This window comes from Chelonus insularis, unplaced genomic scaffold (genome assembly GCF_013357705.1).
Source record: "Chelonus insularis isolate UGA/USDA-ARS -01 unplaced genomic scaffold, ASM1335770v1 contig_568_pilon, whole genome shotgun sequence".
In the NCBI taxonomy this organism is placed as follows: domain Eukaryota; kingdom Metazoa; phylum Arthropoda; class Insecta; order Hymenoptera; family Braconidae; genus Chelonus; species Chelonus insularis.
The window spans coordinates 801,249-822,215 of record NW_023276647.1 but is presented as its reverse complement, the minus strand read 5'-3'; the positions used below and the strand labels follow the sequence as shown (position 1 = coordinate 822,215).

Here is a 20,967-nt window from a genome sequence, read left to right as displayed (position 1 = left end):
TTATTTAAATATTGTTAAATATAAATAAAATTTTTAAAAAAAACCAACATTTTCTAAATATTTTACGTAAATATTGCAAAGACTTTTATTACAAAATTTCTCTTAACGTAAAAGAAGACTGTTACTTATGTTGTACAAATATTTTTATTTATCAATTTACATAAATCTTTTATTTTATCTACATTACCGTAGTTTGAGCAAGAAAGTGCAGATTTCTTTTTTATTCATTTTTTCTTAATTATCTTTATTTATTGACTATTTCAAAAACTATGACATTTTAATATCTTTAGCTTTCATCTTAACTCAAGACTAGTATCTACTCGATTATTGTAGAAAAAATGATTTGCAAAAGCTGCACTGAATATCAAATGTAAATATGAATGTGTATAATAAATAATTAAACGTAATTAACTAACTTACTTAGTAAGAATTGACTTTTTTCGATGAGTTATGAGATATGTTCAAGTTGCTATTGAGCAGCTTTTACTTTGTTCCTTGGATATATCAGTCTGATATACTTTAAGACCATCCAAAATTCATTCGTGTCAGCTGATAGAATCGTTGATTAAAAGGTCTATAAAAATCTCGTAGACGTTGGATAGCAGTCGGATCAATATATGGATGGCTTCGACCTTTTGTTTTACCTTAAACCAGATTTAGTAATTTAACTTTTAATATGAGACCTTAATAAATAAAAAGTTTGATCAATAGGATTATTTTAGATCTTCATTAAACAAAGATATTTACCTAAGCAATGAGGAACAGCTTTCTGTTCTGACTTCATAAGACAAGGAAATCCTTTAGTCGTATTGAAATAAAAATGTTTCTCAGAAATGACACGTTTTAGACCAAGGAAATCCTGAACTCTAGTAATCTCAATTACCGGATCAGCAATCAAGCGTTCTCCGGATACGAAAAGTAGTTGGGAAAGTGGAAAATATTCAAGCCAACGTTCTAAATATCTAGCGTATACACCGATTCTCAATGGAGCCCAATTAGTATCAACGATTTGTGATCCATTGATAAAGGCACGGTCTTCAAACCTCGGTAGTTCTGGCCGTTTACTCTTTACTTGTGTATAATCCGAAATGGCTCTGGTAACTGGATCACGTACCACAACTATCAATTTCGTTCCTGGATTCATATGCTGAACTCTTCTTGGTACTTCTGGTGTTATAAAATAGGAAGGAGTCTTTTCCATAGTTACTTGGCCTTCTAGTGTTGGAGGCATTCGATGTCTGTTGATAAAATTGATTAATTAGTGACATTGCTGATTGAAAAATATTCAATGAATACTGATTTCCAGTGAATAATTACCTATACCAGTGAAATCCTTTGGAATAATTATGATCAAAAAAATGTATCTCAGAGCCGGCAGCTCGTATATCAGGATGAAGTCTCATGAATTCTAAAAGAGCTCGGGTACCTCCTTTTTTAACACCAATTATTAAAGCACTTGGTAGTTGTCTACTAGGTATTAAGCCTTGTTGCCTTAAAATTTTGTACTTTGGTGATGCATCTACGCTATCTTTTGATGTTACGTTATTACTTAATAGGGATATCACTTGAACTTTTGTTTTATTTACTTTGAAATTGGTAAAATCACCAAGTGGAATTTCTTCAACTTTCACTTCATTGATGGCTCGGCCAATGTTAATATTAGCAGTTAATCGTATTCGATGCAAAATGATTTTACGTGATAATCCACCGAAGGCACAAAACGTATCATTAAAATAAGCCCATGTGAAAATAATAAGAAAAAAAATACAAAAAAGGAATTTATTTGTCCATGAGATTCTACGTAATTCCATTGTTTACAAATGTATGTTATCTATGATTTTATCAATAAACATAATTTATTAAATTTATATCAAATAATTGATAATGATCTAAATGTATCGTAGATACCAAAAATTTCGATGTTACGGAATTCAAACAAAATTCTAGATTGACAGCCCTATCGACTTAATAACGACTGATATAAGATAAGAGAAGTTATTTAGTTCTTTTTGAAATATAAGTCTCTCGATGTTGATAAACATTTCCAAGAAATTGACTTATAGTATTGAAGAAAGAAAAATTTCTAAAGTGTTATGATAATTACTATTAATTCTTAATCATTCTCAATAAGATTTTGATTAAGTTATAAATCATTTAGTGCCTATTATTTAACTATTTCTAAAAAGAATCAACAATTATATAATATATATTATTTAAATCTAATTCATGTTAATCACGAGTTTCTAATAATTATTACTCGTTAATAAAGTCTTACTTAGCTTATAGTTAGTTAATAGTCTAAATGGTTAAATCAATATTACTACAGAGAATAAATGTCAATAATCGATAATATCAGATAAAAATGATCATGTCAAATAGTATATTTTATCACTAGTAATTGAAGGAAAATTGAGTTCAACTACATCACTTTTTCCAGCGTTATGTGATATCTAAACGACGTATCATTTTCACGAAACGAACTAAACTGACTACCAGGGAGAGGAATAAAGGTGCTGGCAGTCTCTACGCTTGCGCAAATTTTTCCGGGGTTAAACAAAAAAGTACTCTAAAATAAAAAGCTTGACAATTAGCATAAAAAAATATCCTTGATTTTTCAGGATAAAGATAATAAAAACCATTTCTATTTAAGCAAAAAAATTAAATGAAAATAAATTGAATCTATATACTTTAAAAATTCATATTCATCGTTTTTGTATTTAAAGCTAATTATTCACAGTTAATTATACATTTATCAATTTTACGATTTCGATTTACAATATTTCTCATCACTTAATTCTATGTACATCAAAGTAATCTGTATTCATTTAGAGTTATTAAATACAATAAAATTATTTTATCTTAATTAACTTCAACCTTGCATCACAAACATTTTATTATTATGGATTAATAATTATTTTACATACTTAATAGAACATTTTTATCAGAAGTTCATAAGAATATTTGCAGTTTTTATTACCAAAATTGTATATTTCAATTTTTAAAAGATTTTGTGCAAGTATTGGCAGAATTAGTCTAGAAATAATTCGTAATCATTATTAAGCTTTGTTAATAAATGTACAGCTATCCAGTAGGAATGTAATTATATGCAATAATAAAAATTGATAAATAGATAGAAAATAAATATAAGTGAATAAAAAAAATAAATATTACAGTTTCACTGTAATAATCATATCATAATATGAAAGACATGAGTGAGCTGAAGGTATAGCATTGATACCCTATTCGCTGTTAATGATTGAGTTGCAATAATAATTTGAAATATTCCATGACGGAACATAAAAAAATATCTTAAGAAGTTTTTAAATAATAGATTTTTATTTTATTGAATAGAATAAAATGCTGCGCAATAACCTCATACTTTTTATAGAAACTAGATGTTGGTTGTGAAGATTAATTCAATACTTATTGATTAATAATATTATCATTACGTAATTATAAATACCGTCTAATTACAGAGTTGCCAGGATTCGTGTAAAACCTACACACGCGGCCAATACTGTTTGTCCTGTACCCCAAAATAATGCATATAATGCTGGCATTTGATAGCTCGATGCTCGATAAACAAATGCTACTGTTGCGGAGCTGAGAACTCCTGATGTCAATGGCAGCAGAAACCCCATTATTAATATTAACAAAGGAAAAAATCTACAATTAAATTGATAGTTTATAATTTGTTAAAAATCAGGTCAGTTTGAAAGATGAAAAGAAATTTATTGATACTTACTTTCCATATTTGTGTTTACGCAAAGTAGCAAAACAGATGGATGCAGCAATAGTATGTACAAAAATTGAAGAAAATAGTGCCCATAAAAATATATGATACCACATTTCTGTATAAAAAAATCAATTATTATTATTGATATTGGTTTATGTGAATTTCCCAATAAATAGAGATTGAATTGCAATTAATGAATTACCAGCAAATGAGGTAAGTGGTGTGGAAAAAGCGCCTGATGGGGGAATTTTTATGTTGGATGCAAGATGCGGCGCCAAACTAGTAATAGGTACATTAGACATTGCTAATTAGGAATGACAATAAATGAAGGCTCGGTGAGCCTCAGTTTGATAAATGATGTACCCATAAACTGCCACGTTTTTATGTTTCGTTTGGTATCAATAAGTAATGTATGTTTCCTGTAAAAAAAGCATTCGATAAATTTTATATTATAAATGTTTTTATTACTAATGTAAATAAAGCTATTAAAATGAATGTAATAGTTATATAATAAAATGACTAGAGATTTGAAGGCATTATGAATCTGTAGCAATAAATAATAACCTACCGCTTTACGTCAATAATCATTGCAACAAAGAATTAAAATCATTCGAATTTCACCCGTCAATTCTATTGAATATATTAGAAACTTTGTTACTTTGGCATAGTTTTTTAAATGAAGAATACAATTATCTACTTGTATTTTTGGTGTAAAAATTAAAATATATCACATATTGTTATTCAAACATTTGTTTTAAAACTTATGTATATTACAAATCTGCAATACGTCAATAATTATTTCCTATCTAGACTCCACAGGTATAGGAAAAATTCTTAATAAAACTGATACGAAAATGTTGTATACAAAGAAATCGAATTGTTGCAAAAAATGCAACGAAACAATAATAAAAATGGCTCAATCCACATTGAATTTTTCGCTATTAGCGATTATCGTGACACCTATAACTGTCAGAAATGGAGTTTGGAGTAAAAAAAACGGAAGCTGTTTTGATCATAGCACTACGCATGGTCAATTCACGTACTAAACACTAACAGAAAATACACAGAGGCCAACTTAGCTAACTTGTTGTGAAATCGCACTTCTGTGTCAAATACTCCATTGTTCGCCATTTTTGTATTCTTCTTCATTGTTTACGTTCAAAAACACACACAAATATCCAACATTCTAGATCAGTTTCACATATGCGTACATAGGTATGATAATTGTTTGCGTATGTAAGTAATGACGTTTATACACATACGAATAGTGGCACAGATCAAATAGACTAGTATTTTGAGCTTTTAAAGGTTATATAAATCGTTTGTTTACCATATCGTGATGACTTCTTGAAGACATTGAATTGGTAAGATATAATATTCAATCCGTATAGCAATTAGATCTTCAATTGAAATAATAAAAGTTGCATTTAATAATTGAACAACAGTGATAACTATTTTATTACAAAAAATAAATCTCGAGAATTATTTTCTTCATTACTTCATTATTGCCCTAATTTCTTTTTGAAAATCAATTAATTATTATCAGTAATCTAACTGATAATCATTTCGTGAATCATACTTTTTCTGTGAATACGTCAACATTTTTATGCGTACAAATTTTCTAAGAACAGTGGTTTATTCATTTTTTCGAATTTATTAATGATTTGTTGCGTTAGGTGTTGCAGAAAGTAATAGAGCATCAAAATGGGTCAAACACTTAGTGAGCCAGTTACCAACATGATATCAGCATGTTGCAAAGATTCCAAATTTCTCGTTGGTAGCTCTTGTATGCAAGGATGGAGAAGTAAAATGGAAGATTGTCACGTACATATACTCTCTCTTCCTGATGATCCTGAAGCTGCATTTTTCGCTGTTTATGATGGCCATGGAGGTAAGCTTAACTTTTTTTATATTTTCGTTTTTCTTCAGTTTTTTAGATTTAGGAAACAAATTTTTAACATTAAAAATTATCATTGTTTTTAATTACATGTCAGGTGCTACAATGTCGCAGCATGCTGGAAAACATCTTCATGATTATATTCTTAGAACAAATGAATACAAAGAAGGCAAAATTGTAGAAGCAATGGAACAAGGATTTCTTCAACTAGATGAAGCAATGCAAGCTGATGATGCGTTAAAAGCTGAACGTGTTGGAACCACAGTCATTGCTATTCTTATTAAAGATAACGTTCTATATAGTGTAAGATATTGTTAAATTTATTTTAAGATATTTTTTTATGAATAATTATTATTGAATAATATTATCATTAACTTATAGGCTAATGCAGGTGATAGTAGAGCAGTAGCAAGTATATCAGGCAGAACAATAGAATTAAGTCGAGATCATAAACCAACTTTAGAAGATGAAAAGCGTAGAATTGAAGCGGCTGGCGGTTGGGTTGGTTTCAATCGTGTCAATGGACATTTGGCACTTTCTCGAGCTCTTGGAGATTTCAAGTTTAAACGAAATCATTCAAAAAGTGCAGAAGAACAAATTGTTACTGGTATGTATAATGGAATAAGATTTTTATAATATTATTAACCATTGAGAATAATACAAACATAAATTGATATTTTAGCTTTTCCTGAGGTCCAAACATTTCAACTGACTGAAGATTGGGAATTTATAGTTTTAGCTTGTGATGGAATCTGGGATGTAATGACCAGTAGTGAAGTTGTGGATTTTGTCAGAAATCATATAGCATGTGCTGATGCTCGTGATACAATAAATGTTAATGATTCAAGTAAAAAGCAAACGGATTCAGAGTCATCACTAGTTGACCCTGAAGATATTTGTGAAGAATTATTAAATGAATGTTTGGCTCCAGACACATTAATGGGAACAGGATGTGACAATATGACCGTAGTTATTGTTTGTTTACTGCATGGTAAGCCACAGTCTGATTTAATCTTACGTTGCCAACGTCCTCCAGCTGACCCAAATACTATTATATATAAATCTACACAATCCAGGTATAAATTATAAATATTTCAATTATTTTTTAATTATTGTTGATAATAAATAAAAACTACACAATTAATTCTTATAAAATGATTTTCAGCAGACAGAATGATGAGCTTCTTGACTTTTCTTAAAAAACTTCAACAAATAATGAGTTGAAGCAATTTTTGGTAAGTCAACTGACAGGGTTATATTAAGACTGTTTTGCTACAACTCCATTGAAATTATGAGAGCAAGTATTCAAAGTATTTAGATCCGCAGAAGTCTTCGATTGTTATGAAGAAGCAAAGTTTTAATAAAGCATGGAAAATAAAGAAAAAATTAAAAAAAAGTAAATGAAGATGAAGAATGTGTAAAAATAAATGAATTTATATATCAATTGAAAGTGGCTTTCATTGATAAATCTACTCAGTTTGTCAACGATTATGTTTATTAACGAAAGCACTTGTTACCGATTAAGAGCAAATAAGAATTATCATTATATTATATATCAGCTGGAAACGCTAACAAATATTTTATTCCAATCCATCAAGTTGTCGATATTTAGAGTCTAGTCAGAGCGATTGAATTAAAATCTATAAAGAGTATTTTATCTTCTAAATACATTGTATATTGATGGTCTTTTTTATTGCATCAATAAATAAGTGATATATTGGTCATTATTACTTAATCATGATCATTGTTATGTTCTTAAATGTCTAAACCATTATTATTTATGTGTTTATGCGTTTTAACTTTTACCGTAATGACTTGATGTGTGCAAAAATGATGAATAATTATATCTGAAATATTATTTATTATTTAAATTATTAATGTAGTTAAGAAGTTGTTACGAGACAATGATCTCTATTGTATATATATTTATAACTATATTATTGTAATTATAAAAATACCATTATAGTTTTATAATAATAAAACTGATTACAATCAAAATAAATCTTACTATTTATTTATTTATCATATTTTACAGTTTTTACCCTTTTAAAAGTATTTCTATATTTGAAGAAAATTACTGTTAATAACTGTCATTTATTTTTAAAAATTAGTACAAAGAAACTATCTATTAACTTCAATAAAAATAAGACACTATTTTTAAGAATAATTTTTTTAAAATTATAAACTTTCATTTTTTTTACTTCACAATTGAAATAAAAAGATACCACGAGCTTTAATTTAAGGGTGTTTCATTTTTTTTAAATAAAATTTGGTATCCGTTAACTTTTTATTCATCTTAGAATTGAAAAACAATTGGTATATTCGTTGAGAGATAATGAATCTATTTTTTACACTTTACTGTATTATTTGTTTATTTTTTGAAGATGTGAAAATGTGATGCCATTTATATACAATTATTTAATTACTTTATTGATAATATCGAGTTCATGATCTCGACCTTATATACATTTCAAACGGTATTGTTGAAGTCATAACAAATGTTTTTTATCGATATCAATTATGATAAACAAAGAGATATTTTTACTAGAGATTGAATATTTCATTTTTGAATCAACTTTTTTTAAATATTTCAACATCAAAATGATTTTTTTGTAAATTAAAGTGTACTTAATTTACAGCATTTTTATTTATTTTCGTATTTTCTATTTTTTTTACCTCAGTTACTTTAGTTTTTTTTTGTTTAATAAATTGCATTTATATTTTTTTATTGCCCTACGATTCCAGTATTTACTAAAGTCCATAACGATCTTGTATGGATGAAACAGCAGCATTAGCCAATGAACTCAATTTGCCTGCTACTTTGTTAACGCCTTGACGTACACTTTCACGTACATCCTCAAGATCTACTGTATTAGTTCGAGCTGCCAAGTTACTCATCGATAGAGATGATGAAGGTGATTTTTCATGATTAATTCCAAAATAGTCTGCAGAAGATATTGAAGAAGAGCCTTCGAATCGGCGCAAATTTGATTTACGTTCCCACTAATTTAAATATAAAAAAATTATTTTTCTAAACATTTCAATATCAAAAACTAAGAATATGTAAACTATTTTTCAATTGTTTACTTACAGAATCATCATTGGCACTGTCACGGAAGAATTGATCCGAGCTAATAGCTTTAGCTTGTCCAAATTTTCTTTGAGCTTCACCGTCATCTCCTGAAATTTTCTTTGTTTCAAGTTTTGTATTGTTGGATTTTGAAGCACCACGTTTGAGTAGTTCTGGTTCAGAAACTACGAAAAATTCATCTGAAGATTGCTTATTACTGGTCTTTGATGAATATGGCGTACATATAGCAGTGAAAAAATCATCTAAATCATTCACAGTACGAATGCTCACGGGCTCAAATTCAGCATTATCACGCATATCATACTTTGAATCATTAGTGATTATTACACGATTAGTAGATTCTTGTGTAATAACTTTCATATCTCCTAATGCTGAATGACTTGCTCCACTAATAAAAATAAATGATGCAAAATAAAAAACTATCAGTAATTTATATTTATATATTGAACTTAATAGAGGCAAACTTACGCTCGTGAATTAAAACCCATTCCCAGCCTTTCAGCTTGTGATGCTTTCATTGGATCCAACTTTTTCGTACGTTCATTAACTTTTTGTGCCTGTTCTGTTAGATTCTGTTCCATTTTATAAGCTAGCCTGCTATTAATTTCAGCAATCTCTTCTTTATTTTCTACATTTTCAACTGGCTCTACAATATTGTTTGATTCAATTACACTTTTTTCAAGTTCATCAAAGTTTGTTGTTACTCTTTGTGCTCCAAGCCCTCCAGCTTTCTTTCCTAACTTTGAAAATAACAACAATTACAAATTAAACTTTCTGTCTATCACAATAGATGTTTATTGAATTGTTCTATTTATGCATAAAATACTTACTCCAGGACGCTTAGATTGAAGCTTTCGTCCTCCAATAGTTGGTTTCCGATTTGTAGGAACATTTACTGCTGAATCAGACAACTTAACGGTTGGTCCAAGTGAATTTGCCAAAGAATCTACATCTATTTTATTATTATTTTCAATTTTATTTTTAATGTTATTTTCACTATGTGAATTTTGTATATTTGTATTTTCTTGAGCTCTATGAACCGATTGAATTGAGGAGTTTTTCATTTCACTAAAGTTCTCATGTTCAGCAAAAAAATCTACTTCTTCTGGCTCGGTGTTGGTATTTATTGTTTCACCATCATCTAAATGCAACTGTCAACATAAAAAAAATTTATTGTTTTAAAATAAAGTTATTTTACAAACTTTTATAGTGAAGTTAAAACAATAACAATGAGTTTTAGTTGTTAATATTTTAAAAAACACCCAATGAAGCAACTGTGAGATTAAAAAATGTTCAGTTTAATTATTAAAAATGAAAAATTAAATATTAAAATTCAACAAATGGTTTTGTGAAAAATAAAGCTGAAAGCTTGCATTTCTCACCATATTCTTGTGATTTGGAGTCAAAATAACCTATAATTGTTAAAAAAAAATTTTATTATTGTTTCTATTTTGTTAATAATTAAAAAAAAAAAAAAATAGAATCTTTCATAACTATAATTTATAATTATAATAGGAAAAATATCATTATCGCATCAAGAAAGGAAATAATTCAATAGAAATAGAAAATAATAATAATGAGATAAAAATAATTATTACTTTTGTTCCATATCGACGCATCGCCTGATTTGAAGCTTGACTCAATTTTTCACGATACTGCATGGCTGTTCGTGACTTATATTTTTGTTGAGCATCTGTTGTTGTGCAATTATGCTGGGCAAAAAATGCTCGCTGAAAATGATCATTTTATTAAATTGTAGATCTTAAAAAGACCATCCCCTATATCAAGGAATTTTAACTAAGCTAATGACTTAATAAGTAAGCAATATATCCAATTTATAATTTATTGGATATACCGTTTTGACACTTGTTGATCATTGAAATAAATTCAACTATTAAGTGATGGGAGGAATAGAATGAAGTCCTAGATGTATTACTTAGATTATAAAAAAAGAAAATAATAATTTTCAGTTACTCATATACCGATAAAACAGATTAGTTTTGGTGTGTCAACATCAACAACGTTTCTGTTACGTCAACTTTGAACAGATGTTATGGCTAATTATTATCTGATATGTAAGATTAACTTACAGCTTGGGCATTGCCCCCTAATTGCATATTTCGCAATTGTTGCCATGTCCAATTGGTGTCTAACTGAGATGATCTAACAAATGTCAAGTGTACTCCAAGACTACGATGCACTGCTGAGCAATCGATGCATAAAAAGATTCCATAAGTAACACTACACCAAGCCGGATTTTTTGCATTGCAGTCAAAACAAGTCTAGAAGAATTTAAATGATTTATTTATTAGTCATAAATGAACAGATTGATTCAATCTATTTAATCATTTGTATGTAGCACAGAGAAATTTATTTTGACCTCTTTACTTTTACATTTTTATAATTAACGAAAAAAAATAATTCAGAAATTTAAGTTTATATTTTGTGGAAAGTTCACTTTTATAAAACTTTAAGTATTAAACCGTTGGTTATTTAATTAAAAAAAAATAACAACGAAGTAAAAATCGAGGTGTGCCACATGAAACTTTGTAGTAACTTTGTCAAGTGACAAAGAACTACATATTTATGCTAATTTATTGATAAATAAATACTCGATTATATTTGTCAATAAGTACTTTAATATTTAATAATAATTATATTTACTTTATTGGTTGGTATAGCTCGTAATCTCTTAAATATTTCTTCAATATCACTTTTAGTTGGTCCTGATTCTGCCATTTTTGACGTGTTGTCACTCTGCGCACGCATATCTCTTTTGATTCGTCTATTTTTACTTGCGCACGGGTGCCATAAGGCTGAAGCTCGATGTCAATTGAAATTGAGTAGGTAACAGGGAAATTGTTTGAAAAATGATAATTTACAGGGATGCACTAAAAAAAAGGGAGCCTTAGGAGACCAAGAAATTTACAAATTTCAGAATCATCTGTTTCGAGCAAAATAGAGCACGAAATATATCCATCCATCTCCGTCTTATTTGTCAGAGAAAAGACTGCGAGTTCGAACAGTTGGCAAGAAAGCTCAGCCCCCACCTTTACTTTTGTTTTCAAGCCTGAAGCTTATGATACATAAATATATGTATGCCCACGTATGACGTCATAAGGACAAAGTTTAAGCCAATAGGATTATAGTGAAAAATACGAGGAAAATTTGAAAAATAATTACTCAGTGTTTTTTTTTATATAAAATAATTATTAAATATAAATTCTTAGTATAATTAACAATCTTTTTTCTTTTTTTTTGCTGGTTGTTGTACACTAACTGATGAATCATTAGGGTTGGATTCTTCTCGATCAATCTCCAAATTATTAAGCCTAAAATTAAATACTGATATTTATAAATAACTGATTTTTTTATTACAGAAAAAATTACAATTATTAAATATAGATAAGACTTACTCATCTTGTTCTAAACTATGAAGCATTTGAAAACCAGCATCTAAACTTGGTGGAAATCCTATTTCTGGATCAAGCAGTTGTAACGTTGGAACATCTTTATAAGGATTTACAAAATGATCCAACTCATCAAATTGGAGCTTGTTAACAGCTTCTTCAAGTTCTAATCTATAAATAAATAATTCTTTATAAATATTTTTTCTTTATTATTAAATGGCTTGTATGACGTTTTTGTAAATACTTACTTGGCTGTTGTACTCAACTCAGACTGCTGTTTTTCAGACATTATTTCTACATTCCTTTTAACTCTTTTCTCGAACTTTATAACGTAATTTTGATAATAATCATAAATATCAGCTACACTGCCTATATTAGTTTCGACTAATATTCTTTCCAAAACATCCTGAATCATAGAAAAAATTTATTATTTTCAGGTAAAATGTAGAAATTACAAATAAAATTTATTTAATTACTGGAAATCCTGGAAGCTGTTGCTCACTCGCAGATTTCAATAGAAAAGTAATTTTTCGCAATAAATTATCAGCAATATCCACCAAAGTTTCTATCGCAATGTCTGAGGACATTTCAAAACCAATATGTGCGATAAGTACAATTACTGCATGTTTCAACAAGTTCCTTGCAGTTGATGGCCTTAAATTATAATTTGCTATTTTGTTTTTCGGTACTTCACTAAAAATAAAAAATTTGTAAGTACAAGAAATGATAACAATTTTATTTTATAATTTTGAATTGAATATTAGAATATTTTTACTTTTCTTTCTTTGGTGATAAAAAATGAAATGGATTTTTAGGTTTCCTTATTCTAGAGTAATTTATGTCATCAACTGAAGAAATTCCCCTTATTATGAGTCCATTTTCCATTGACCTTCGTTGGCGATGCAGTTGAATGGTATTTAAAACGTAAGGGTTTTCTACAGGTAATCTGCAAAAATTTAACAATGAAATACAATTTAAGCAATGAATATTACATTTAATTAATGAATCAGTGTTTTCCTTACTGAATGAATTCTTGATCTTGGTCCGTTTGATAATCACACTCAGTGCTATTACAGTCATCAAGAACTTGCCTCCAAATATTTTCAATAATATCTGGAGTAATAACTTCTTGTTTGTGAGTTTCTCGTGTTGGCAATTCTCCCCAGCTGACGCCAACTCCAATATTTTTACTCGATTTCATTTTTAACAAATGGTCTTAATTTTTTTTGATAATTTATCAACGAATTTTACACCTTTCATTTATTAGTTTATTACTTCAACACAACTTTATATCACCCGCCAGTAGAATTTTCACGTGACAGTAAGATAAAAAAATAAAAAAGGAAAACAATCTTAAAGACTTCAAGTGTAAAAAAGGTAAATAATTTTTTGATTTTAGTCTCTAAATAGTAAACAATTAAAAGAAAAAACAAACTACACTACACCGCTATTATACTGAAGTGATATTTTAATAATTGCTTATAATTTTCATTGTATTTATCACGTCAATTGTTGTCTAAACATTTGTTATTCAAGGTTATAAAACAGTTTATGCTTTGTCCGCCATTTTAAATCGGATTTTGTCTGCCTACTTTGGAAATGGAGATACAGGTGGCGCAATGGCGTTTTTCAGCGCGATAATTTAAATTCAAATGAAGAATAAATTTTTTTGATTATTAAATTTTCAATGACAATATTTGGTGCAAAATTGCATACAAAATCATGGAATCAACAGCGATACCAATTTTAAAAAGAGCTGTGGAGATGGATACGAAAGAACAGTATACACTTGCATTAATTTTATACCAAGAAGGTCTTCAAATTCTTCTAAATTCAATAAAAGGTAATTTTTAAAAAACTACTACAGTTCTTTAATGAGATTATATAATATTTTCTTATTTGTAATAATAATAAATTAATTCAATACAACATAGATGTCCAAGACAAAAGTAAACAAGAATATCTTCGAATAAAAGCAAAAGAGTATATGGAAAGAGCAGAAAAAATAAAGAAATTGATTGATGAAGGAAAGGCTTCAGGAAAATATAGAGAACATACAAAAATTGAAGCAGGATCAATTAAACATGGATATGACAGTACTTTTGGCCGTTTCCTAGATAATTCTATTACTTACATTCTAGTTGAAGACCCATATATTCGTGCTTATCATCAAGTATACATTTTTTTTATTTACATATATCTAATTGTCAAATAAATAATCACGATTTACATTTCAGATTATGAATTTCGTTCGTTTTTGTGAGTTAGCTGTAACTAAGTGTCATTTACTAAAAAAAATCACTCTAACAACAACTCAAGACTCAGAAAATCCAAGAAATCAAATGACAAGATTAGAAGAATTAAAACGAAGTCTACGTGATCAATCGATTACATTAGAGATAAATTTTTCAGAGACATTACATGATCGACAAATATCGTAATAATTACTTTTATTCAAAAATATATTGTATGTACACAAATCTAAATAATTTTCTTATTGAATGATAATATTTTTACAGACTAAGTAGTGGTTGGATAATCAAAATTGGCCGAGGACTAGATTATTTTAAGGCACCAGAAGGAAAATTTGTGCTCGGCTCTTGTGATTTGGAATTACGGCCATGTTTAGAGACAACAGTTGATATTTTTCACAAGAGTCATTTAAGAACTTAAATTTTAATAATAATCATTACAAAAGTATTTTTTCATTTCTTATGTCATATAATATTATAAAAATATTATATTTTTAACACTTAACTTTGATAATTTATATGTAAAAATGAAATTAAAATATCTTTTTAATAAAACCATTAAACGAATTTATTTTTTTTATTCAATAGAATAATCACAAGCCTTGGCTTCACCGATTTGTTGAGCTGCTTTTCTGCAAGCAATTCTTAAACTTTTAGTATACTGAAATTGTCCAAATCGATCATCAGGATTATCTCTATTATTATTTTCATAGTTCGGAAGGCAATCAGCACCACCAATAGCAACAACCTGACGAGCGATTTCGGGTTCAACACAGAGTCGTGTTAAGGCCGTAGCAGAAGTAGTTGAAAGCCGTTCATAAGCATCCTCCAAACCTGGAGGTGCCATTCGGAGGAAACAAATGAGAGCAACTGAAGCTCTAGCTTGAGCTAAATGTTTTCTAATTTTGGGAAATTTGGCTAACTTTCCTATGAGTGATGCAACTTGTTCCATTAGCCAAATATTACCTCCTGGAGCTTTCTTAACACATCGAAGCAATTTTCGAACAGTTTCAAATCGAACAATGGCTTGAATACATTTTGTAGATTCCGCAAGATTATTTAAAGCCGCTGCAGAGAGTAATAGAGTCTGACTACATGTGGTAGACTCTGCTAAATGAGTCAAAGTATCAACCAAGAGATTTGCAAAAGGTTCCAAGTATTTCAGACCTCGAGCTTCAGTCCATGGTGCTGTTATTTGAACTACTAATGCCGTAGCTTCGATTTTTTCACGCTCTGGGGTTGTTGGTGATGTCAAAAGTTCTACTAAAATCTCTGGACCTCCTTCTTTTACAAAATGACTGATGGAAAGGGCACAACAACATACGCTAGATAAAGCTCGAAGGCTTGCAGCTCGTAATTCTGATGATAATCGGCTTGCAGAGATCAGAGAAGTTAGCAGAGCTCGAACTCCTGAACAACGTGCAATACTATTGCCTGCTCGAGCTCCTGCTAATCCTAGAGCTGTTAAAGCTGCCAAAGCCCCACGTGCTGCACTACCTGTTTCTCTTGGAGCATCTTCTAGTCCTCTTACAACTCTCTGAAAAGAAAAAATTCAACTTATTATTCAGTTTCGCATTAATAATCAATTTTTTTGTTTTGTTCTATCATTCAATTCATATTAAATTTAATAAAAAAAATATAAATAATTACCTCAATATAAAAATCTAGTCTAGTGTCCAATGCACTATCAACAACATCATTTAATGATCTCAATTGACTTAAAATCGATTTTAAACTACCATCATGAATTCTTCGAGGTGGTGGTGCTCCTAATTCAGATAAAATTGAAAAAGCTTCTTCTTCAATTCCCCGTAATAGTTCTCGTTCCGATCGTGAATTTTCCAAAGAAGAAATTTTTCTAAAAAATTATTTTCTATTAAATAACTGCTCTTTAGTAAATAATTAATATGTTGAAAAAATTTTTTCAATTATTTAGGTCATAAAACATGTTTTTCTAGTTTTAAAACTTACTCTACAACTTCCTGAAGATGGCGATTGAACCCTTCGGCTCGAATAATTAATTGGGTAGCAGCTGCAGTAGCTGAAGCAGTCAACATTCTTAAATCTCGGTTTTGTGCTTCTTCAGATTGATTTATCATCCGACTTCTTCGAGGTAAAGTCTTACTTTGAAGTGTAATAACACATTCATAATCGACGTCTTTTTCAATGTCTGCAAGCCAAGCTTTTACAGAAGCTTGGTAGGATTTTTCTAAATTTGCCCGATAATTCTTTTCATTAAGTTTACTATTAGTTTCCAATGACGATTCATTTGACATTCTGGTATACCAATGACCAGCAACAGATGGTGTGGAACCCTCAGATGTCGATTGGAATGGCGTTGTTGGTATTTCATCTTCAGGAGGTTCTGTTGTGTACAAGTAACTTTCTAATTTGTCTTCTTCAATCTGCAATTGATCATGATAGCTATCTGGTATCAATCCTTGATTATCCTCAACCCTGAAAAAATCATCAATAAATTTAAATACATCACTTTGAAAAAAATTTTTATAACTAAATTATTTTTAAGATAGAAACACTAAAAGTATTTCTTTCATTTATATAGAAAACGTCTTATATTAAAACAAAGTTTGATAGAAAAGCTTGAATTCTATACATTTTAAAATGATTTTACCGTGACCAGACCATCTTCTCGTCTCTTTAGCTCGTAAACTAAACATAAAATCTCCTAATGATTGTTCAAAGCTGACTAATCTGTTACAAATCTTGATTATTTGCATCAAGAATGACTAATATCTCGACGAGTGCGTCATGAGCACTCAGCTTATTCATTGTTCACCTTTGCGGCTTTACGAGGATGCGGATTTAGCGATGATAATGACTCAATTTTCATCTTTGTTTCTTTCCTCATCAAATTTTGAAGCAATCGAATGCTAAAATTTTTATTTAAAGAACTTTTGGAAAATCCAAACTTACAACTCTATTGACACTTCAAACGTCTATATAAGACTGTGGTGTATTTTCTGGATACACTTGTAAGCTGATAGTTAATTTAAAAAATAATCTCACGCATGAATATCGTGATTTGAATACCAATCACTATAGGCGACGCATCTTTTGTTAAATCTGGATGTTCTTTATATCTGTTTGTATTGTATAACGGAGAAAAATAGATAGAAATAGTAAAATATTGTTATAAAGATTGAATTAAATGATTATAAAATAAAATCATGATTAGTTTTTAAATAGGTAATCATTAGAAGGTGGAGTCTCCTGAATAATATTCAACATATGAACAGTGTTTGATAACAAAAGAAAAGAAAAGTAGAATGTGAGAGAAGAAGACAAGAAATAATAGATTAGGTGACACATTCTGATTATCTTGATTGATATTTTCTTTCATAACTTCCTTTGCTCTGACTCATCTTTTTTTAATCAATTCGCGTTATCTGATATTGCGTATTCTATGTTGACTCTTAAGACTTTTTATTTTTATTCAATTATCCATCATTAAATGCAAGTTTTTATATTTATTAAACAAGTTGAAGGCTACAAAAGTTATCCTCAACCTTGAGAGTCTTTATAATGATTGCCATTATTATTAATTATTTCATCCTAATGATTGATTAAAATTCATAACCTATTAAATCTTATGTTGATCGAACATATAATCATATTTTTTTCAATCAATGAAAGCAGTTGAAATGAATTTAAAAATCATTTTTTAATAAAATCAAAAATGTTCATTAATTATAATTTCTACATTGAAGCATTAATAAATTACTTTAGCAATCTAGATTCATGTTAATCAAGTTAGTTTATTTTTTACCATTAATTCTTTGGTTTATGATTAATTAATTTTAATTAAAGGTTTTTATGTATTAATTAACTAAATATTTTTTATATTATTCTTTAAAATGCAGGTAACGAACCTATTGATTTTTAGGGTTTCTCCCTCAATATTTTTATCACAATCTCCTTCGTGCTGGGCATTTTGTCGTGATTGAAACACCTGACAATCCCTTGTTAATTTTGGAGTGGACGTATGTGCAGGGTTTGGTGGTATTTCATGGCTGTTCCATAAAAAACTTAATCTCCCATGAACTCTTGTATAATCTCTTGATTTCTTTCTCCTCTTCTTCCTTTTTCTCATAGCGTTATCAACATTTCCTCCACACTTGGAAGTCTCTGAATCAGAGAATCCAGAATCTAAACTTCCATGTTCTTGATCAGGATTAAAAAATTGTAATCCTAAACTAGGTACACTATCCTGGTACTCTTCAATGTCTTGTTCATGTTCTTCAGGGCTTTCATCAACTTCTAAATTATCACCAACATCTTCAACATCTCTTGGAAACTTTTTAGTGTCGTTATTATTTTCTAGCTCATTACACTCTTCGACTGTATCATCAACTTGTACCTTCGTGTGATCATCTAAATTATTATCATTTCCATAAGTTATTTGTAACTTTACAGCAGTAATATTACAATTGGCATCCACTTCACTCTGCATATCTGCACCAGATGAACTACTGTCACTATGTTTCTCAACATCAGTATCACTTTCACGACCAAAATTACAATAAGCACTTTGAATTAATCTTGAATCAACACTATTCGTATTTCTACATATCAGAGGAATATGTTCAATGTCTTGAGCTGCCATTTGGCCCCAGAAAACTTTACTCTGCATTCTCTTGAACCCTGCCATAATGAAACTGAACAAAATAAATGTCTACGTCAATTTGAAACCACTTTTTAACTTGAGAATCACTCAGATATTTCTTAGAAGGATTTGGGAAAGAAAATCTTGATAGGAGACATTCTTTAACTTTCTTATGAACAGAAAACTAGCTTCGGAAGTTTACGAATGTTAAAATGACAAGGGATTAAAACTTCCGTTGAAGAAGACTAAAAGGAAGCTCTGGATTAAGTTCGAGTACACCCCCGATGGTGTAGACCCCCGGTTCTGGCGTATTTTCACGATTCACTGGAGCAAGACGCCACGCGTGGGCCCTTTTAGACGCCTTATGTTAGAACTGTTGTAATTAGTAGCTGCCACGCGACCCGAAGAAGATGGTTTAACCCGAAGAAACTTTCATGACACCTGGGCACACGCGTATGAATCTTCAACACGTCCACACTCGATAGCAGTCCGATCACAACTGATTACTCGAATTCAATGAACTGCAATAGAGGTCCTATTATTGTCGCTTATGATTATAAAGTATGAGTAATCATTTCTAAATCCCACTACACTTATCGATTAGAATTGGAGAAAGTTCAATTTTGTTGAAATAAGTATTAGATAAATTAAAAAAGATATATTCCAATGACTTTCTGACACTCTGCAATGCTAGGCGGCAACTTTAGCAAGTCGAGAAGTCGCGGAAGTAACTCCAGTTCTCCCTTCTTCATGTTTTCTATACCAGACGGGATGTCTAACCGAAAAGTTGATGGAAATCAAAGGAAATAGGACAAAAGATGCTTTGAAGGGGTGGATGAACATCTAGCTGCCAGTGTTGATGGTACACAAGAGTTTCAAATTGAAACCATGTTATTGGATGATCATATGAGCTAGAAATCACACCATTGGTAGTTTTTTTTTAAACAGATGCCAGGTGGTAGTTCTCTACTGCCCCTGCTGGTATTCACCCTCGATGTGGGTCTAACGTACATGGGGGGTGTCATCCCTACCCCTCTGGGTGTGTTGGCACGTGTCATACCAGAGCATCTGCGCTTTAATATTAAAGGACTAGCTGATGGCTTGCATGTGTTGGGTGACAACACTTTATTTTCATTTGAAATAGAGGAAATCGTTGATTAGTTTGAATATTTTTCTACGCCTTTCCTACCAGCATATTTAAATAGATGATTTTAATGAATATCAAAAAAAAGTAAATGATATTTTTTAACCGAAACTTTTTATTCAATTACGAATAGATTAATTAAAACTATTAGTTATTACAAATTATAAAATAAATAAATTAATATATTCAGCTAATATTTCTTCGTTAAATTTAATATGACAAATCCTTATAAGTAAATCATTTTCGTCCTTTAATATTAAAATACATAAGCCTTTGTTGAATTCTTGATAAATGAATTGACCAAGAAATTTACAACCAGGATTTCTGGACTAGATTTTCAGCATTCCACTGTAGAATATCACACGTGCATTTTATGAATCACTTTCCCAGAATGATGAATCGTTCTATGATAATTCTTTTTTCATATTTTTAAAACTAAAGTATCAAGTGAAATTTCACTGTAGAACTAAACAAAGAAAAATATGAATGAAGTAATTTGTCATTAAAGATTATTTATATCTTCTTTATGCAGATAATGCTTGAAAAGTGTTCATATAGAAGCTCATAACTCAGTTTCCAGTTAACAATATTTTACAGTAGAACTGGGATACTGGACATTCAAACAAAGGAGTGTTAGCATTAAAAATACTAAAGGTTACCCAATGCATGAAAAGCTTCTATTGGATTGAGTATTCGTGGATTATGTGGACGTTTACCAGCAAGTACTTATATGGTGGAGTGTAACGGTTTCAACGCAGCTGTCCTTTATACATACACTGCATGCCTATGCCATGCTTCTATTCGTCTTTTGAT

The 20,967-nt window shown here is 29.7% G+C and overlaps 7 protein-coding genes across 11 annotated transcripts; 2 read left to right on the top strand and 5 right to left on the bottom strand.

Moving 5' to 3' along the window:
- Positions 1-107: 107 nt before the first annotated feature.
- Hs3st-B (Heparan sulfate 3-O sulfotransferase-B) lies at positions 108-2,503 on the bottom strand. The gene is made up of 3 exons (XM_035088812.1): positions 1,318-2,503; positions 748-1,238; positions 108-644 (listed from the first exon to the last, which is right to left on the bottom strand). The coding sequence occupies exons 1-3, from the start codon at positions 1,809-1,811 to the stop codon at positions 520-522; spliced, it is 1,110 nt and encodes a 369-aa protein (XP_034944703.1). The 5' UTR covers positions 1,812-2,503; the 3' UTR covers positions 108-519.
- Positions 2,504-2,790: 287 nt separating this feature from the next.
- On the bottom strand, positions 2,791-4,839 carry LOC118070264 (transmembrane protein 170A). Its single transcript, XM_035088754.1, has 4 exons — positions 4,305-4,839; positions 3,939-4,155; positions 3,746-3,851; positions 2,791-3,666 (listed from the first exon to the last, which is right to left on the bottom strand). Exons 2-4 carry the CDS (start codon positions 4,036-4,038, stop codon positions 3,471-3,473), a joined length of 402 nt encoding a protein of 133 aa, XP_034944645.1. The 5' UTR covers positions 4,039-4,155; positions 4,305-4,839; the 3' UTR covers positions 2,791-3,470.
- LOC118070263 (probable protein phosphatase 2C T23F11.1) lies at positions 4,782-7,515 on the top strand. Of its 3 annotated transcripts, none has more exons than XM_035088752.1 (6): positions 4,782-4,951; positions 5,413-5,627; positions 5,731-5,936; positions 6,015-6,240; positions 6,316-6,709; positions 6,799-7,513. In XM_035088752.1, exons 2-6 carry the CDS (start codon positions 5,441-5,443, stop codon positions 6,830-6,832), a joined length of 1,047 nt encoding a protein of 348 aa, XP_034944643.1. In that variant the 5' UTR covers positions 4,782-4,951; positions 5,413-5,440; the 3' UTR covers positions 6,833-7,513. The 3 variants fall into 3 exon arrangements, with proteins under 3 accessions (XP_034944643.1, XP_034944644.1, XP_034944642.1); XM_035088753.1 differs by having other exon boundaries at positions 4,861-5,100; positions 6,802-7,515; XM_035088751.1 differs by having other exon boundaries at positions 4,864-5,100; positions 6,799-7,512.
- A 472-nt stretch (positions 7,516-7,987) lies between these two features.
- On the bottom strand, positions 7,988-11,527 carry ArfGAP3 (ADP-ribosylation factor GTPase activating protein 3). Of its 2 annotated transcripts, XM_035088755.1 has the most exons (8): positions 11,389-11,527; positions 10,815-11,006; positions 10,323-10,454; positions 10,107-10,136; positions 9,555-9,875; positions 9,193-9,464; positions 8,725-9,112; positions 7,988-8,636 (listed from the first exon to the last, which is right to left on the bottom strand). In XM_035088755.1, exons 1-8 carry the CDS (start codon positions 11,491-11,493, stop codon positions 8,385-8,387), a joined length of 1,692 nt encoding a protein of 563 aa, XP_034944646.1. In that variant the 5' UTR covers positions 11,494-11,527; the 3' UTR covers positions 7,988-8,384. The 2 variants fall into 2 exon arrangements, with proteins under 2 accessions (XP_034944646.1, XP_034944647.1); XM_035088756.1 differs by lacking the exon at positions 10,107-10,136.
- Positions 11,528-11,913: 386 nt separating this feature from the next.
- LOC118070246 (uncharacterized) lies at positions 11,914-13,357 on the bottom strand. Of its 2 annotated transcripts, none has more exons than XM_035088731.1 (6): positions 13,157-13,357; positions 12,910-13,080; positions 12,611-12,827; positions 12,383-12,540; positions 12,141-12,305; positions 11,914-12,056 (listed from the first exon to the last, which is right to left on the bottom strand). In XM_035088731.1, exons 1-6 carry the CDS (start codon positions 13,333-13,335, stop codon positions 11,960-11,962), a joined length of 987 nt encoding a protein of 328 aa, XP_034944622.1. In that variant the 5' UTR covers positions 13,336-13,357; the 3' UTR covers positions 11,914-11,959. The 2 variants fall into 2 exon arrangements, with proteins under 2 accessions (XP_034944622.1, XP_034944623.1); XM_035088732.1 differs by having other exon boundaries at positions 11,969-12,069.
- A 50-nt stretch (positions 13,358-13,407) lies between these two features.
- LOC118070247 (MIT domain-containing protein 1-like) lies at positions 13,408-14,861 on the top strand. Its single transcript, XM_035088733.1, has 5 exons — positions 13,408-13,511; positions 13,671-13,977; positions 14,069-14,307; positions 14,372-14,571; positions 14,654-14,861. The coding sequence occupies exons 2-5, from the start codon at positions 13,857-13,859 to the stop codon at positions 14,805-14,807; spliced, it is 714 nt and encodes a 237-aa protein (XP_034944624.1). The 5' UTR covers positions 13,408-13,511; positions 13,671-13,856; the 3' UTR covers positions 14,808-14,861.
- insc (inscuteable) lies at positions 14,843-19,538 on the bottom strand. The gene is made up of 4 exons (XM_035088730.1): positions 18,277-19,538; positions 16,358-16,843; positions 16,037-16,244; positions 14,843-15,923 (listed from the first exon to the last, which is right to left on the bottom strand). Exons 1-4 carry the CDS (start codon positions 19,053-19,055, stop codon positions 14,964-14,966), a joined length of 2,433 nt encoding a protein of 810 aa, XP_034944621.1. The 5' UTR covers positions 19,056-19,538; the 3' UTR covers positions 14,843-14,963.
- Between the last annotated feature and the right edge of the window lie 1,429 nt (positions 19,539-20,967).